The sequence below is a fragment of the Oculina patagonica genome, chromosome 6 (genome assembly GCF_052425735.1).
Source record: "Oculina patagonica isolate OP01 chromosome 6, crgOcupat, whole genome shotgun sequence".
NCBI classification, from domain to species: Eukaryota; Metazoa; Cnidaria; class Anthozoa; order Scleractinia; family Oculinidae; genus Oculina; species Oculina patagonica.
In genome coordinates this window covers 8380872-8400981 of record NC_135763.1, presented here as the reverse complement: position 1 = coordinate 8400981, position 20110 = coordinate 8380872, and the positions used below count along the sequence as shown (strand labels likewise).

Genomic DNA, 20110 nt, shown 5'->3' with positions numbered 1-20110 from the left:
TTGGCTAAGAAAGTGGCGCGAGATTTTTAAACCAATCACTAAGCGAAGTAATGCAAAACCAAAGCAAACGCAAATTACTTGCGACACTCAAGTGAAAACCGCTCTAAACACCAATAAAAATCTGGCATAGGTCACTCAGTAATGTAGAATACAAAACCTTGTTCCCTTTTCTGAGGCGAGTTAGACTCCGGATCGAGTCGCCATGTTCTTTATCAAGCAAGACACCTTACTCTCAAGGTGCCTCCACCAAAAAATGTAATTTGGTACCGATGAATTGTAAGGGAAACCCGATCAAAGGACGGAGGATGGTACTACTCACTATACGGCCTTTATAAATCACCACTAAACTTTCTCCGCTTCTGATTGGTTTACATTGATCACGTGTTTTCTTGCAGTTAAGTTGCCTTTGTTTCACCACAGATAGTTGAGAGTTAATTAAATCCGATCATAGTGCCAGGTCGCATAGTTTTCTTTTCTTGGCCCACTGAAAAACCTTTTGGCGCTCTTTTCTTTTTCGGCTCTCTTTGGACTTAAGTGGACCATTATTCATATTAACCATTATCCATTCGGTGTCTTTAAAAAAAATCAAAAAAAATTTAAAAACTCCTCTCCTTTATCGAAGCTAGACGAGTATCAGCCTAGCGTCTTTAGTTTGCTTGTTCTTTTTTCGTTAATAAAACCGCATAAAAGGCAATTTACTTTTAAAGCCTTGTTGTGCGCGCAATTTGAGGGAAGCGCCTCAACTTAGTTCAATTTGCGCCCCAAAATTAAATTCTCATACTAACTCAATCCTCAATCTTTGTTACTGTTTTTACTTTATAGCTTTGTGCGAGCAACAGGCCTGTTTGCGCGACAAGTTCGTTTACGGATCGTCTTGAATGATCACCTCTCAATAACTTGCATCCGAAGAGGAAAAAACCCACTGCAGAACAAATTGCCAGTATTAAAGTCGGTCAAATGCTAATCGGTTGAAAGACAGCTACAAGAAGTTCACGTTAATGTCTTTTTTCAGCAAAGGTTATTTTGCAAAATTTTAGAGAGATCAATAAGTAAATAAAATAAATTACTTTTATTTAGGCACAGTAATGTTTTAAAGTTGGAGCTTGTGTGGCCGTGTATCCCCGATCGAATTGGAATCTAGAAGTGTTGGTTTTTGTGGAGGGAGGAAAACCGGAGAACCTGAAACTGTCCTGAAGAAAAACCCTCGGAGCAAGGACGAGAACCAACAACAAACTCAACCCGCATATGACGCCGGGTCTGGGAATCGAACCCGGGCCACATTGGTGGAAGGCGAGCGCTCTCACCACTGCGCCATCCCTGTTCCCCCCAATCCATACCCCTTTTCCCTATAATCCATACTTGAGCTCCTGTCATTTGTTGAGTGCCCTACTACCTATAAAACCACTGTTGCTAGGTTTCTTATGACCCTGGAATGGATTTATGCTAACAATCGACATCACGGGCAATAAAATTCTTTCAGTTTCACTTCATTTACGGTCGAATTAAGAGGTGACCAACTCTGAATGGATGTGAGGTGTTCTGAAAATGTCACAAACCACACCTTCAAAAACGTCCTTGATCACAGATGAGAGTTAAATGAATATCGCTGCTTCGAATTGTACTCGAATTTGCCCAATCGCGTGCGTTATATACACGCGCACGATTTTGTTGGAAAACGTGCCGATGGGTTCCAGAATATATGTACGGCTTCTGTTTTGTGTGTTATATATTTTCGTGGGTATTTCTATGCATGGGTAAGATTCAACGAAGCGTTTGTTCGGAGACAACCCACTACCTGCTCCCACCCTGACATACGCTGTGCATCAGACTGGCTAAGTAGATAGGCCATATTCATGAATTTATTCAACAAAATTGGCCTCGATTTCTATAACTTTTTCGCTAGAAAGTAAAAAATGAAACCGGTGCGATGGCGTGTTTACATCACGTTGTTTTTCCTCGTGTCGGAAATCGCCGTCCTGCTAGGAAAGCCTGCCAAGAAGTCGCGTAAAAGGGGAAAGCGAACGCTCGAGTCGACGCCGAAGCTAACGCGCAGAGAGTGGGAACAGCTTCATAAGTTGGAAGATGCGCTTAAAAACGACGACGGAGAGCTCATGTTCACAAATTCCTGGGCTGTCAAACTTGACCCCGCCGAGATAAAAGTCGCGGACAGAATCGCTAAGAAACATGGATTTACAAACTATGGCCAGGTAAGATCGGGTTTTTTCTTTATGTTATTCTGCGGGTGTTCTTAGCTTTGAGTTTAAACGTCAATAATTTCGTCTGGTGGCCTGCGCTTTGAAGAGATACATCTTCCGATCTTTCGTTCTTTTGATGTTATAAACTCTTGTAATTGGCCTTAAAGGTAATTCGCAACACAGCTTTCAACTTTGCGCTGTTTTCTATAGAACCTTTTTCCCGAATTACTCCAAATCGTGACATCAAGTGCGTCATGCCACTAGTAAATCAACAATTTGTAGTGTTTAGTGATCACCAGTAATGTTAAGAGTTCCCCATTTTGCTCTGATTTCTGCTTTAAAGTGCAATGGTTTCCAAACGAAGCTCGTAGAGTAGACAAAGATGTTAACAATTCTTTGTTTACCTCATTTGCATAGAGCAATTTAGCACAACATACTCTGATATCGATCTACAGTTGCAAAATTATTGTTGCTTTGCAAAATAAACTCTGGATTGTTTTGCCGAATCCAGAAAGAAAAACAAACTGATTGGTTTAATTGCCTTTTTGTTTAATTAGCAATTTTCCGCCTCAAGCATCGAGGGAAACAAACTAATAAAAGAGACAGGTTATCATAAACATCGGACTGGGCTCTAGCCTGCGAATACAGTCGCCTCTCATTCGCCTCTCGCTACTACGTGCGTTTCATGTAGAAGTGTAAGCGAGTCAGAGACGGCTGTACAGTCAACTCTCTCTTAACGGACACCTCTATAAGACGGACACTTCTTTAAGACGGACACCTGGTGTTGGTCCCGTCCCTGCCGTTTTTCAGTCATTTTACTGTAACTAAACTCCCTATAAGACGGACACCTCTCTAAGAAGGACAGTTAAAGCCGGTCCCGACAGTGTCCGTTTTAGAGAGAGTTGGCTGTATTCGCAGGCTAACTGGGCTCTAGTCATGGTTTGGATCGTTGTGCGGTCACAAACGACCCAAATAGGGCATATGAAGGAAACTAATTACAATTAACAAAAGATCGCGTTATTAGTAATTGTATCACTGCGAGTGCAACTAAAAATTACCACAAGTGATATTTAAGCAATATTTCAAAATTGCAAAAGACTTCAAGCAATTTGAAAGAATTTTATTTTTAAGAGTACTGCAAATCGTTAATTGTTCGAACTTTTCAACCTCAGGTACCGTATGTTTCGTTTGGTACTATAAACTACGTTGTGAGCTTTCGATTGTTTTTATTTTCACATCACGCACTTACGTTTTTTCCTTTTAATTTAATGTTGTGTAGCATTTTGAACGGGCCTTGAATAAGCTGCTAAATTTATTGTTTAATTATGACAATTGGATCTTTCAAGACTTTTTCCACAAAACGATCTATTTACTACGTTTTACAAAAGAGCTTTTACCTTGTTGAGCATTGTTAACAATCCCTGCTTGGAAAAAAGTAAAACAAAAAGAATTACCTCTAATGCAAGAAATGAACAGCATCTGTCTCCTTATTGATTACCAGTAAACAAGGTGACACTTTAAACTAAACCTTTCGCAACGCATTGTAAATAACAATGTCCATATATATCTATCTGTCTATAGTGGTCATGCTCTAAGCTTCATATCTTTTCGAGATAGCTAGTTATACAGGCATGCCACTGAAACAGAGGAAACAAATATTTTAAATGAACATAACGTAGTGTGGTTAAAAATCCCAACTAGAAGGAAGTAGACAAGTTAGCTATATACAAAGCGTGACCGAAGATTTGAACTCGGGACGACTAAGAACAAATCCAGTAAGTGGCAGGGTTGAGGGTTTGAACCCGGGACCTCCAGATTACAACACAGCGCCCTAAGCCACTCGACCACGCTGCTTCCTTCTCCTCTTATTAATGATAGGCTTGTTTGCATTTCAGGTTGGCTCACTAAGAGGTTATTATCATTTTAAACATGTAAGCAAAGGCCTACGTCACAAGCGACACATACATGAAAAGACCAAACTATTGCTGTCTGAAGATGAAGTAAGATTGACTCCTTTTTCATCATGTTTTATTTTCCTTTAGTTACTCATGCTGAGCTCTCCATTCTGTAGACGTCATTTATGTTGCAAGTGACAAAGAATGAGCTAGTTAACCTACAAAGCCATCAAACCAACGACGTAGTTGCAGTTAGAATTTCCACGCTTGCGTTATTTTACATACTTGAGGCCGTGTACGTGCACAAAATAAAGTAGAGAAAATGTATGGACGCCTTAGGCCTGTGGAAATAGTTGAACCGTGTTTAACTTCAGTAACCTCTTTCTATAGACGCAGTCTGTCCATACACACGTAACGCTTTCAAAATTCACGACCGTTACAGACACGGGACGTAAACATGGTAAAACAACGCGCAAGTGGAAATTTACCTTCACAAATAAGTTCAATATATTCAATTTACAACTATTACTTAGGCAGGTGTGCTCATTTTTAGCCCTTTTGCCCAAGTCAGAAAATGGCTTTTTTTGACCTTCAAGAACGCATACTGTGGAGTAACAATTCCCCCACAAAAAGATACCCTTGTTCCACAAAAAAATTATTTATATTTCAATTAATGGTCAAAATAATAACCAATTGGAGTTGGTAACAAATACATGCAGTGCGAAATTTAACTTTTTTCAATTTCGCTCTTTCAATGAGTAACCAAAACAAGTTAAGGGCGACATGTTCAAAACCATGTTGTCCAACAAATAAAAAGTTTTACGATTTTTATAGAAGCCAAAAACCAATCGAATATCTCTACGGTGCCTAGAAACACTGTTATTTGTTATTCATTGCATTTACTTCTACTGTCTCTTTTAGGTTGTATGGGCAGAACATCAGCACATCTTAGTAAGAACAAGAAAAGACGGCATTCCATCTGATCCTAAATTCAGAGACCAATGGTATCTTGTAAGTATGCCCAGGTTCTCATTGGCAAAATGCAATCTACCCGACCAGAATCGAACTTTGTGCAAAATAAGGGCGAAATACTGGTAGATTTATTTGGAAGAAAATCGTTTCCTAACCTGAGAAACAAAATTTGAAGGGAAAATATCACGTTGCTAAACAAAGCAGACATTAATAAATGTTCAAAATCATGCCAAATTTCTATAGTACTTGTAATAATCTGCTTTTAAGCCTGACTGCGATTCTGTCACGTGAAACGGCTATGAATATTGCTTTACTTGATGTAATATTTCAAACGCATGAGACAGTGTTTTATCGGGATAACCAAACACCAAGAAGAGAGTTGAAAAAACGATGCGCCGCGGAGGTTTTGGATAGCCGATGAAACACTGTCTCGAGTGTTTGATATATCTTCTCATTCGAAACAAAAACTACGGAGTAAACAGACAATTAAAATCATAAAAATCTATACTAATTAAGACCGGGTATTCAAACCTCCTTCACGGTAATGATTTTCTTTGTTTTAACTTGATGAAATATTAATGAGTTGGAGAATGGATGCTTGTCAATAGCAGACCAGTGGCCAGTTGTACGCCATAATCCTTACCACGTAGAATTTTGTCTTGTTTTCTCTCTAACTGTGCAACGTTGTAAAGCCGAAAATATAAAGCAACTAACAAACTGCACCCCATACTACATCCCATACTACATCGGGCAAAAGGAAGTTAGTGTTACTTGTGACAATTAATGTTGAAAGACAAAAGCACTGTGATAGTCGTGTCCCAGGGGGGGGGGGGGGGTACTCTGGCTTGTAAATGACGGGGATGATCGAAGGATTTTTTTGGGTTTGAAATTTTCGATTCCGGGGTTTTTTTGGGTTGGAAAATTTGGCAAGTATTTTTTTGGGTGACTGGATTTAAATAGGGGATTTTTTTGGGTATTACAAACGAACTAAAGTGCCTTGGCGCGGCCTTGGCGTATTTATGGTAAGATGAATAAACAAACACAAGCGTCAATTTTTTATGTTTTTCTTTGTGTTATATTATTGCCCCTCCTGGCAATTTAGGGGTAATTTGACAAGGGAATTTTTTGGGGTGTTATTTTTGGTCCAGGGATATTTTTGGGTAATGTTGGAAGACTTGGGGATTTTTTTGGGTCCTGAGTTTTGTCTCCATTCGATCATCCTCGTCATTTACAAGCCGGAGTACCCCCCCCCCCCTGGGAGTCGTGTATTGTCCATGAATACCACACGAGGACCAAGCCAGGTTCGAAAACTAACTTTCAGTATTGTTGCTTCTCTCGAAAGTTTGTAATTCTCAGGACTGGTCCTCTAGTGTAACAGCTGCTATTGTTTTTGGAGGCTAGGAGAATTGTTCCTGCTGTTTGTTCTATTGTTCTCTCCAGGGATAGCGAGCCATTCGGGATCAATTTAGGTTTCTGGGAAACTGCTCACCTACCCCTCCCCAAACCTAACATTAACCCTTACTTATCGCTTTGGGCAAAATGTTAGGTTTGGGGAGGGGTAGGTGAGCAGTTTCCCAGAAACCTAAATTGATTCGCCATTCGTATGAGACCTTGTGAGAGCTTTTACAAAACTCTCTTTACTGGTTTCCCTCTTTGTAATGATAATGTATTTATATAGCGCATTTTCCATGTGTATATGTTCAAATGCGCTTTACATACCGTAAATTCCGGTTATAAGCCCTGGGCTTATACACTTCGTAAGGGGTTTTGGGCGGGCTTATAAACGGAGGGGCTTATATCCGGGAGGGCTTATAAGCGGATGAAAAAAACGTTTCGAAAAGAGCCACGAGAGTTTTGATCGAAATACGTTTTTAAGTAAAAACGCATAATAAAAACATTTAGCCCTGTTCAGTACTGTCATCCGATGAGGGGGGCTTATTCCGGGGGGCTTATAATCGGATGTATTTTTTTGTTTCCAGTGATGGGCCTATAACCGGGGGGCTTATAAGTGGGGGGGCTTATAAACGGAATTTTACGGTATACTGTAATTTTAAGATACAATTGTAAAGGCCAGACCACAACACCGGGAGCTTCGTGCCCTACTCTTTGCGAATAGTGTGTGGGTTCTTTAACGTCCCCTGTTAGAAGACTGAAGATAGAGGAGACGGGACCTACGGTTTATCGTCCTTTTCCGAGAAGACTAGAAAGTCTAACCATTTGCAGATGTAATTACAAAGGCAGCACATTCTCCTCAGTTATTTTAAGACCCTGAGTGTTGGTCCGGTCTGGGGTTCGAACCCACGACCTCCCGCACAGCAGTCCGGCGCTCTACCAACTGAGCTAACCAGGCGGCGAGCTACAGTAACTGCGAAACGCGATAAATGGTAGCAAAATGGCCTCTTTATCTTAACAAGCAATCAATAGATCTTATACTATCTGTTGCTTAGGTGCCCCGAGCAATGACAATTCAGTATTTTTACGATTTAAATTAAGTAAATCGATCAAACAAGTTGCCTCAAAGCATTTTAGAGTGCATTTTTGTCTTAACAGTTAAATCAAGGACAGTCGACCGGCCCAGCTGGTGTCGACCTCGATGTGATGCCGGTCTGGCGGCAAGGTTTCACGGGAAGGGGAGTGGTAATTAGTATTCTTGATGACGGAGTGGATCACACACATCCAGATCTCAGAGATAACTTTGTAAGTGAAATATGTTGACTTTGACATACCGTTATTCCAGAGACTGATACAGCCCCTCTCCCTCCCCCCACCAAAAAAAAGACAACGAATCACAGAAACCACCACTATAAAATTCGACTAAATTGTGACATACCGTATTTTCTCGAATAAACGCCGGACCCCGATAAACGCCGGCTTCAAATAAACGCCGGGTCCCTGGCGACGCCGTTTAAACAACGTTTCGGGTCCCGGCGTTTTGCGTCGTCCAATAAGTGAAGATACGGCACTGCTATGACACGTACTATATGGTATACGGTTTTTGTTATTTTAACTTACGAAACTGCGAAACATAACTGCGGTTTTGACGTACAACAACAAGAAGCAGTAGTCAATGTCTGACATCTCTTTTGTGACGCCTCTCTTCTTTTGTTGTGTCTCCTGTCGCTAAAATCGTCCCTCCCGGTTAATCATGTTTTACCTAACTAAAAATGATGAAAATTTTCTCTAACCGACCCCGATAAACCCGGCTTCAAATAAACGCCGGGTCTCTGAGGCCAAGTCGAGAAAATACGGTAAACCTATCAAAACGCGACGCAATCTGTAAAAGAGACAGTGATCCTGAAACTTGGAAGGTACCTCACTGGGAACCAACCCGTTTACCAAATTGCAATTGATTTTGAATTTGTGCTGATTTGGAACCAGCTTAAGGGCTCCAGTGTAAACGTACAACCAATGGCAAACTGTTCAACAGTCTTGCAAAATATGTAATTTATATATCTCTGTAAATTATTTTATAAATACATCATTTTCCAACTTTGTAGTAGATTCCCTCTAGTGTAACTCATCACAGCAAATAGTTGTAACGGTGTTGAGATAAAATACGCGAAATTGAAAGGTATTGAGATGAAAGCGTTCTCTATTGTTCTTACCCTTTCACTTAGGATCAGAAAGCCAGCTATGATTTTAACGACATGGATGCTGATCCAAAGCCAAGAGACAGTGATCCTGATAACTGGTATGTGCCTTACATGATCATTTGAAATTCAATCCCAACCTGGAAGGGGACCAGTCTTGACGTATGCAGGGGCCTCTTCCAAGTGGCTTTTGACCGGCAGCGAATCCATTCTCGACTCCAGAGCTCTTGTCTTTTGCCCCCCCAAAAACCCCCCAACGTGACTGACGGCGATGCGGACCGCACACCCCCAAGGCGCGGTTGGCTCTTAAAGAGAAGTGTCTCTGGGGCAAACCTGGCTAACAGCAATATTGCCAGGTTCTTCAGTTTAGTCATCTCTTTAAAGACCACTATTTACGTATTCTAATTGATTTATCCTCCTATTATTGAGTTATAGAATAAGCAAGATGTTGTGCTGCGATTTGTGAAAACTCACTTATCATAATTCTGATGGGCATTGATTGTATGTAACTAACAGTTTAATAACAGGAGCAGTTTCGTTTCGAAAAGAAAACCTGAAAACCCCTGGCTTGAACGATATCTTTCACCCGTAGCTCAAACATATATTTCATGTATCGATCCATACTTTAATGCCATGTTGCATGGCTACTTCGATATCTACCCCCTCAGATGCGTGCAGCAAAAAAGTACAATAAAAAACAAAGTTAATAAAAAACGACCTACTATTGGATTAAATTAAAATCACACGCAATTAATATAGTTATCAGAGGAATTCACTCCGGGGCGACTTCTTTTTATCGTTTTACCAGTATGCCTTTTATTAACGTACCTTTCTCGCCGTTCTAGTCACGGAACGCGGTGTGCTGGAGAAGTGGCAGCGGTCGCTAACAACAGTGTATGCGGAGTAGGTGTAGCTTATGATGCTAATATTGGAGGTAAATATTACGCTGACACTTTCAGAGCACATAATATTCGTCATAGTTACGAACAATAATGACTAGAAATCTACTAAATAGCCTAAAATTGTAACAATTTCTGCGATTTAGTTTTTCCAAGAAACGTTTTGTTCTATTGACCAAGAGCAGGCCAATAAAAGTATTTAATTACTTACTTTTAAGTTGAATACTGTTTTTTTAGACGTCTTATTTTCTACAGACCAAAAGAGGGATAGTTCATGAATTCATATTTGGTTTAATTGCGGGTTATTGGTTTCAGTACCATGTCCGATTCACTAACCAATTTTCAGAATCCACTTTGCATTTGATTTCTTGCGTCTAACAGCGTTCACTAAAGAATTTGATTATGATTGAATTTTGTAAGAATTGCCACACGGAAGGGCTTACACTAGCTAATTGTACCTTCTAACTATCATCATCATCATCATCATCATCATCATCATCATCATCCCATCATCATCATCATCATCATCATCTCATCATCATCATCATCATCTCCATCACTTTATTATGCTTGCTCCAAACAACATCCACGCTATTGGTTGATTCATGAATCATAATCGTTAGAAACGTTGGCTACATTGGACTCACAAAAGGAAAACTTTTTTGACACTGTTTAGGATCGAATCAAAGAAATAGCATTTCAGAGCAACTATTCAAATAAAGGCGAGTCAAATAGAGCCACAAATGTTACTGGTTACTACGCAATAAAATAATGAAGATGAAGAAAATGTTTCTTTTTTTAAAATATTGAAGGGGTGCGAATGTTAGATGGCCAAGCAACGGATGTGTTGGAAGGGAGTTCACTCAGCTTCCAATCTGAGTACATCGACATCTACAGCAACTGCTGGGGACCTAAGGATGACGGCAAAACATTTGGTAAACCAGGAAAGCTGGCGCAGGAGGCGCTAATGCAAGGAGCTCTCAAGGTAAATAGAAAAACAATGTTATTTAGAGTTACAATTTAAGAAGGAATCCTTCGGATCGATTGGTGGACTCGAGTCCGATTCCTTTGCTTTTTTCTCCCTTTGCGTTGCTATTTCCGTGTCACCACCTGGCCTGGTCGTCACGCCAGTACTGTTCTCACGTTGCTTGTTCTGCGTTCAGTGGTTCAGTGGCTTCGTGTGTGGTTGGTCTGTGGCAGTCACAGAGTTCAGGTTATGGTCCTATTGGTCCAATTTCTCGGTCCTGGCAGATTCGTAAATCTTTGAGATTACAAAAGAAAGTTCATTTATGTCACAGAGTCAGGTTTTACTCAACTAGATTTGACCTTCATCAAGCACATCTCATCAAGAGGTGCATCAGTCTCGAAAAATCGCTTTTGAGCCACACCTTTTACAAAGGTAAAAAGTTAGGTCAGTGGTGACAGAGGCTGTGTATCACAGGTGACCAAGGCCGTCTTTGATTTTAATCAAAGTTGACACAACTTTGAGGTTTATCAAAGGTAGAACAAAGGCAGCTGCCAAATGCATCTTAGACCAGCGTCAAAGCTACTTGTAATTCCCGTCAAAGCAGAAAAAACTTTAACGCGCATCAAATGTTTGTTTCAGTCAAATGTGGTCTGAGGAATATTAGTATGCGAATTGGTCAGCTTTAGACAAACAGTTATTGCTTCAAAATGAAGCAAAGTTTGACCGCTCGTTATCCGCCCAAAATCCGATTTCAAATACTAACCTTATTCATATTTGTTCATTATTATCTCGGATGTTTTTATACCTAAAAAATATCAATTAATTGACGTATCAATGTATGTAGCACTGCTGTGCTAATTGAGGACATTGAAAACTTGTTAAAAATCCCAAGTGACAGGAGGCTGACCAGTTGATCTGACTATTAACAAAGCGTGGAGGAGCTGAATTCGGGACCACCGAACACGTACAAATCCATCTAGTGGCAGGGAGGAGGATTTCAACCCGGGACCTCCACTAAGCCACACTGCCTCTTTTTTAAATTTTTTTAGTAAGTAACTATTTTTTAAGTCTCTTTCGATTTGTACTGACATCAGTCGAAAAAATGACTCAAGATAGTATAACAAGCTGTACATTTCTTCAGGGTCGTGGCGGTAAAGGTAACATCTATGTGTGGGCGACTGGTAATGGAGGTCTGACAGATGATGACTGCAATTGTGACGGCTACACCACCAGTATATACACCATATCAGTAGGGTGTATAGGTGATCACGGACTGTCTGCTTATTACACCGAGCTATGCTCTTCAACTCTGGGTGTCACCTTCAATGGGGGATCACACAGGGAAAAGGAGGAAAATAAAATGGTAAGGCTGTTCAAAGGAGATCTGTTCTTGACTGAGTATTTTCGCACATCTGTGAAATTTATAGGAAGAATAAACAAACGGACTATGTTAAATGAAGAAATTTTAAAAACTTCAGTTATATTCGTGAAAGGGCCGAAATGCTTATCATCTCTCTGGCTAGCTGGCCTACTCGAAACACTTTTGGCTTGCCAAGAATTCATTCTTTTTCAAGGGAATAATTTACCAGTGGTCATCAGAGCTATACTATCGCTCCATTTTTTAAACTTTTTTAAATAAGTACGTTCATCACTGTACATATGATTATTATGTGACTGTCTGTTGAATTATATAAAATCAGATTATTTTTGTAACTCTTTGTTAATATAAAGCAGTCACCTTGAACTATTTTTGTTATGAAGGTGCTTTCACCATCTTGAAATACAGTCCTTATTAATATAACATTAAACAACTATTAACATGAACTCTTCTCTAAACGATCTAAACCAATTCGCAAAGGAATTTCATGCTACAACTGATGACATTTTGGACATCTGTAGAAAGAAATCCGCTCCAACGTAATGAAGGCGTCTTGAGGTTGTCTATATCGTAATTCGTTTCCGTCATCGCCACCATTAGACATCCTCAATTCCTGATGGGTTCCTGACATTTATCGACTACTGTTCTAAAACCTCAGGCCGTTCAACCTCGTTCCCAATTCAAGGTCTCTCTTTCCCTGCCCCCCCCGCTCTGGGGGGGCAGGGAGAGAACGACCCTGGGAACGAGGTTGCAGACCATTCTTCACGAGGCTCTGTTTTACTACATGCATTCTTCTGTTTCGTTTTAGGTGACAACAGATCTACATCACAAGTGCACAGAAGAGTTCAAAGGAACATCCTCTGCCGCTCCTCTGGCCGCAGGAATGTTTGCTCTCGTTTTGCAAGCGAAGTACGTTACTTTACAATAACTTCTTTGCAAACAAAACTAGCACCCGAAAGGTATGTTACAAAAGAGTATGAGTTTATTTAAGTCCCCTAGCTATGCAATCCTTCAAGAATTAAACATTCACGACAGTAGTAGTTTCTTCATTTTCTTCTTGCGAAGGAATAAGTCTTCCTAAAAATAGCTTAGCCGAATCAATCCAGACATACAGTGCTACTTTCCCCAGTCGTCTTTAAGTCCGTCGCGAGTCTAGGAGGAAACCATGGGATGGAATAAGTGCGTCCCCTCTTAAAATGGTTGCATTAGATGACGACTGGGGACGAGTAAGACCCACAGGGACATTCAGAACTTTTCCCAAATATCCGGAGATCTTTAGAAAGTCATTAAGTGGTGTTCGGTATTGTTCACGAATCTTCTGTAAACGATAGACTGCATTCAGATCATTATTCCTTCCGAATGCGATCATTTGCGACAAATTCTGGGCATGAAGACCCACTGTGTTCCTGGGTGACTTAACCAGGCTACCATCCCGTAAGATACTTCTGTCGACCACTTTTGATCAGACGTTGAGATTTTACCAATGCACTGATTTCTCTGCAGCCCAAACCTCTCATGGCGAGATGTCCAACATCTTGTGGTAGAAACTGCTCAGGTAACGAGCCCAGTTGATGAAGGATGGATGAAAAATGGAGCTGGCTACCATTTTAATCACAAGTTTGGCTTCGGAAGGTTAGACGCTGGAGCCATGGTAAAAAGAGCGAAGACGTGGAAGAATGCACCACCACAGAGAACTTGTCATGGACCTTCCAGTCAGACACAACAGTGAGTAATGTTCGTAAACTATCAACAAAGGTTGTCTTTGTCAAGTGGTAAGCACGTGACACTTTCTGTACAAAGGTTGATGTCTTGACACACGAAAGGGACCTGTCGCAGGGACATGTTAAAGCGAAAGGAAGCAGAAACAAAGTAATTGGTTTTTACGCACACAAGAAAAAGTAGCAGGGGGCATGTTGCAGCGACACATCCATTCTCGTCCCCACAGCCCTTTCGTTTCTCTTAGCCGGCTTGGCACAAGAAAACAAAGGGCTCTGGAGACATAGGATTTTTTGAATTAATTTGAATTTGTTTGATTGGCTGTTTAGAATAAAGAATTCCTAAACGGAAGTCGAAAACGTAACGACTCTCTCACACATTCTTTTGAAACGTCATGTCTGCATACATGAAGACCGGAAGTCCTAGAATCTAGGACTGGAAATCCTTTGTCCTCAGAGCCCTTCGTTTTCTCGTGCCAAGGCCCAGCCGGCTAAGAGAAACGAAAGGGGTATGGGGACGAGAATGCGACACATCCCATTCTAACTGCTTCGCCCCCAGGCGCCCTCCTCCTTGGTCGTGCGCGTTGCGCTTTTCGTTATGGGATTAATAGTGCGCGGTTTGCTTGGCGCTGTGGGACTGATGTGGCTCGCTCCCTAACCATTTATCCTTTTGCTCCCCGTTTTCCCGCCTTAACGGTCGATCGGCGCCTGGGGACGAGGCAGCCATTGTGGCACAATTATTCGGGATAGGAAACCACAACTAACGACTGAGAGAAGTGCTAGAAAGTAGTACATATGGCTAAATGTGAAACGCATGGTCTAAGACCCCAAATGCATTTTTGCAAGCCGACAGAAATCTTGTCCGGTTTCTAATTTGTATGTAGATATAGCATTTTAAATGCTAAATTAACAATTACCTATAAATTATATAAAATCTCATCGAAATTACGACGAGAGATTCCTAGTTCTGACTTTCGTATTCTGATAGCAGTGATGAATTTCAATGTTTTTCTTTCGCCTTTGTGGATAGCACCAAACTTTAAGTGGGGATGTCGTGATAGCTAAGGACCTCGTCATTTCGCAGAAAAGGTTTTAACTTGAAACCTAAATTCTCTGAAGGGAATTACAGAAATTGTATAAAAACAGTTAGGAGAGTTAGGATTCTGATCATGAAATTACTTGTAGGGAAATCCCCGCTGGTGGAACACTGTCAATCACTATCGACACCATCGCATGTGACGGAACTGACAAGGAAATCAACAAGCTGGAGCACGTGACTCTAACAGTCAGCTTTCAACACCGACGACGTGGTGACGTCAGTATCGATCTTTTCTCGCCGAGTGGGACTAGGAACGAGATGCTGTCCACTCGTCGTTATGACGATTCCAAGAACGGCCTTCACGATTGGACATTCATGACCGTGCACAACTGGGGCGAGAATCCCAAGGGGGTGTGGGTAATGAATGTGACTGATAACATAGCTACGTTGAACAAGGGGGTGGATGTGAACGGATATCTTCAACACGACACTAGTAAACAGGAGGCAGATGTGGAAGACTTGGAAGAGGAGGTAACGCAGCGATATCTTTTCATTTAGCGCACTTAAATCAAGCTGAGAATTAAAGCTGAGGGTAAAATGCGTACAGACCCACGTTCTTCCCCAACAACAACAACAACAACAACTTTATTTGCACCTTTTCTTTCAATTAAAATTAGCAAAAAAAAATAAAAAAATAGAGTAAGTGCATGGCTGCCCAGAATAACCACGAGTGGCTAACAAGATTGGGCAGCGATACATGAGTTTTTAATACAATAATTTAAAAAAATCGATATTTAATATTTTCATAAACTATACACACAAAACACACAAAAAAAAACTAAGTAGGCTGTAGAGAACAAAGAATTCCTAAATGGAAGTCGAAAAAGATGGAAAACGACTCTCTCATACATTCTAATATGAAAGGTTCGTGACTGCTTGTATAATGATAGACTTGAATTTTGTCCTAGATATCTAAGTGACTGAAGCTTAATGTCATCACTGATAGCATTCCAGATTTTAGCGCCCTCGATATCTACTATTAAAGATGCCATAGGCTTAGTTCTGGTTTAGAGTAAAGCGAAAGGGCTTTGGAGAGGAGAATCTTGTATTGTAACCAGAGTTTCCTTCTACGTTGTAAATCAAGGACTTGATTTAATTAATTTATATTCAGTCTTAATTAAAGGGACTGTGCCACGGATTTTAGCCAAATTAAGGCATAGGAAATGGCCACCAAATTCGGGGAAATATAAAAATAACCTCTTAAAACAGTGAAGGAACATTTCAATAACACAGCAAATACAAAAGGAGTCAGTTACGGGTGGCCAAATGTGAAGATGATTGAAACGGATTGCGATATGGGTTTTTGAAATATTCTTGGGCTGAAATCCGGTTTTCAAAGTTAATCCCGTTTGCTTGAAGCTTTAAGTTATAACGCCCGGGGGACACACATTTGGTTGTAATAAAGTTATGGTTTTGTCATTTAGATCAATAGAAGTAATTATTTTTCAAACATTAAGTTTCATAGCGAGTATTTGGCAAACTTAATAAAATAAACTTAACTCTGTCGTGACACAGTCCCTTTAAGTGTCCCCGATAAGTAGGCCACTAGTGGCCAGTTAGAATGTTAGTTAGAATAATATTTGCCGTTTGCCCCCTCCTCCCCCATATCCTCATCAATAGTAATAAATCATTTACATTTACATTTTCGATCACGAACAAAGGTTATAGATGACGAGAAGAAAACTCAAGAACTAGAGGCTAACAAAGATGGACCAAATGGCGCTAAAAACAAAGGGGCAGCCTGGGATGCACCCTACCCGGAGGGGGTGAAAAAACATAAGATTCACACACCGGAGAGTCCGGAGGGTAAAGCAACTAGCGAAGAAGAAGATGCAAAAGCTAATGGTAGGTACAACAAAGTAAAAAAATGTTTGATGATTTATATATTAAAGTAATCACTTGTACATACACATATATACACGTATATAGTGTAACCCTGAGGCACATAATATAATTATGTTTATTAGTGAACTGGACTCACTACGCTCAGGTATGTGCACTTTTCTCCCATTACCACCATGCCTTACGCAGTGCTGACGAGTCCCAAAGAGGACGAAACAGCTGTCCACTGCTAGGCTGGTGTGTTACCTCAGTCTGGAGATGAGCAAAGTGCACATACCTGAGCGTAGTGAGTCCAGTTCACTAATAAACATAATTAGATTTATATATTGGTCTCCCCTAAATCGAGGCGCGGTGGCCTAATGGTTAGTGTGCTGGACTCCAGATCGAGCGGTCCGAGTTCAAACCCTGGCCAGGGCACTGCGTTGTGTTCTTGGTCAAGAAGACACTTTACTCTCATAGTGCCTCTCTCTCTCTAACCAGGTGTATAAATGGGTACTGGCGAATTTACTATCGGGGTAACTTTGCGATGGACTAGCATTCTACGGGGAAAGTAAAAATACTCCTAATCGCTTCGTGCTATGGAAAACGGAATAACCCCCGGCCTGATGGAGTTCTAGGCTGAACGCAGACTTAACCTTTTTCCTCCTCCAAATTTATGCTATCATCCCTTAACGATCAAACTGTTCAGTGGAGAGAGGCACTGCGAGCTTTTGCTGTTTAAAAGTGTGTTGTCCAGTGTTTTTTTACAAGATGAAACCTTGTAATGCAAAATTTAAAAAAAAAAAAGACCCAAAAAAAAAAAAAAAAACCCCCCCGCAACAAACACTCCCTCCCAAAATTATACCAGACTTAATATAACTGAATTACGTTCATTTGAAGTAAAGGTCGCAGTTTATTTAGGAGGCTTGTTAATAAATGCACATGGCAAAAGATCATGTCGAAATAACGCTCTGTTTTGCTTCGAAGTGCCAGGTAATGCAGAGGCAGAGGAATGGGGAGATTATGAACCAGGAATGTTCGATACCATTCTCCCGGAGGATTTTCAAAACGGAGTAGGAATGAGCCAAGACCCAAACGCTTTCGTTACCGCCTATGAAACGCCTGGTGTGACACAAGACAATAACTACCAGTTAGAAAAAGCATCTAAAAAAACACTTAGTGACGAGGAGCCTAGCAACGATGAAAGTAACCAAGTTTACGGGTACGATCGTTATATTTACACGAACGAACCCGAAGTTCCACCGAAGGTATCCGAGAGTAAACGAACGGATACCGATTATCAGGGACAGCGGGTTCAGGTCACAACTGAAGAGACTGGGTCCCAGCGGGTGCAAGTTAATAACGGATTTCAAGAGGAGTTTGTTCCTGGATTGAATCCGGAGTCTGGGCGAATTAGTTCAGGAGTGTTCTTAGAATGGAAGCTGACATTTTACGGGACAGGTCCAAACGATAGCGTGTCTGGAGATGATGAAGATGATGATGATGAAAATGATTCCTCTGACGTAGATATCGACTTGTAGTCCTATGCCAATTTGCTTTTTTTATCACTACGATTGTTAAAAACATATATAGCTAATGTACAGCGAAACCAAACTTACAAAATTAGAAGGAAATGGCGGGAAGGAATAGCGTCACGGCTATGTACCAGGCAAACGTATTTCACTATTAATAGCTCTGGTTAGCAATACCTTAAAGTGAAATATGGCTATTAATTCATTCTGCATTCAAGCTTGGACATTGCCTTATTATTACTTTCAAGACGCAATTTGCATTGCCGAGTCCGAAAGTATCAGAACGTCGAAAGTGTAAACGAATTTCTGTTCCTGATTTTAGAGCGTAAATTAATTGTCACTGAAAATTACACTTGAAGCAACAAATGCGCCATTTTTGTTTTTACAATCCTTTTTGAGCGATTTTTACTTGAGTGTCGAAAGTAATTCGCATTTCCTTTGGTTCAGCATTACTACGCTTAACATTGGTTTAAAAATCTCGCGCCAGCTTTTCTCAGCCAATCAGAGGCAAAACCAAAACCAATCGCGACTTCTTAATACACTTTTCCCGCGAATCGCGCCGGCTACATGTATTTACTTCGAGTTTTGATTGGTTCACTGGATTGTCTGTGTCGTTTGTGATTGGCCAGGGTGATTGCTTTGGTTTTGGTTTCACGGCACTCAGTTAAAAAAAAAACGCTCCAAGACAACGCGAAGAGTTGCTCTTTCCATTCTTTTTGAGTAGTCAGAACACACAAAAAAGGAACACTCTCAGATGGAAATGCATGAATTTTCATTATGGTATTTAAGACAATTCCTTTCGTATTTCCAACTAACTCATATATTATGCCATTTAGTTCTCAAGTGCTAAAAAAATCATACTTACCTAGATTTCTAGATTTTTTTAAATTCCAAAGATCTTTAACCTATTCCACTGTATTTTTTAAATCATTGATTGGTTTACTTTATGAAATATTCCTTTAATGAGATTATTTCCCTCCGTTCGTATGTGAATATGATGTATAATACTGACCTTGTTGCTTCTTGATTTTTAAACGGACACAATTTTGATCAATAAAGAGCTTTACAATTTCGTAAATGGACTGCCTTTTTTCTATCTTGATTACGTATCCGTTATTTATTAAGCAACCCAATTATACATTTATTTAGTAACATAATTATCGAAATAAGCAAAGGGACCACCTCATTTTGAAAATTTAAGGCGGCCCGTAACGCCATTGGAAGATTTTTTTAAACTTTGCTAAAATTATATATTGAGTCAGTCAGTCAGTCAGTCAGTCAGTCAGTCAGTCAGTCAGTCAGTCAGTCAGTCAGTCAGCCAGTCAGTCAATCAGTCAGTCCGGCCGTCCGTCCATCAGTCCGTCTGTCCGTCCGTCCGTAGGTCGGACAGACAGACGGTCAGTCAGTCAGTCAGTCAGTCAGCAAGACACTCAGTAAGTCAGTTTGTCAGTCAGATCAAGAGTCTGTCTGTCTGTCCGTCCGTCCGTCTGTCTGTCTGTCCGTCCGTCCGTCTGTCTGTCTATCTATCTATCTCTCAGTCACTTAGTAAGTTATGAAAACGTTCGTTCGCTCGTTTGTTTTTTACAGTATAATTAAAGGAACAATAGTCAACGGCATATCATGGATCGTACTGCCTTTCTTATTTCAGAATTCCGCACCAAATAAATAACAGGATTTATGGAGGAACTGATATAAATGAAAACATTAGACCAGACATAAAAGAATTTAAATACCACAGGAAATAACCTTCTCAACATATTGACGGCTATTGTAGGAACAAAGCAAAACATTATAATAGCGATAACAATGATCATATCAATGGCTGCTTTCTTTTCCCGCCTAAACAAAACGGACGTATTCTGCCCTGAAACGGCGTCCACCACCTGGTTGTTATGACGACGAATGGCAATAAAAATTAAAATGTGGTTTACAATCGGCAGAATGACAAGAATAACACCAACAGATAGCATCAGAATAAACGCGTGGATCTCGGGCAAGATAAAACGCACTGAAATCGTCACCAACAGCCATACTGTTCCCGTAATAG

General features: G+C 40.5%; 1 protein-coding gene across 1 annotated transcript; it reads left to right on the top strand.

Annotated features, from left to right (window-relative positions):
* The first annotated feature begins 1850 nt into the window (after positions 1-1850).
* Positions 1851-19117, top strand: LOC144656213 (PC3-like endoprotease variant B). Its single transcript, XM_078516456.1, has 13 exons — positions 1851-2207; positions 4091-4195; positions 5012-5101; positions 7613-7759; positions 8680-8753; positions 9498-9586; positions 10364-10536; positions 11660-11881; positions 12705-12805; positions 13400-13621; positions 14797-15181; positions 16372-16555; positions 17519-19117. The coding sequence occupies exons 1-13, from the start codon at positions 1914-1916 to the stop codon at positions 18070-18072; spliced, it is 2640 nt and encodes an 879-aa protein (XP_078372582.1). The 5' UTR covers positions 1851-1913; the 3' UTR covers positions 18073-19117.
* The last annotated feature ends 993 nt before the right edge of the window (positions 19118-20110 follow it).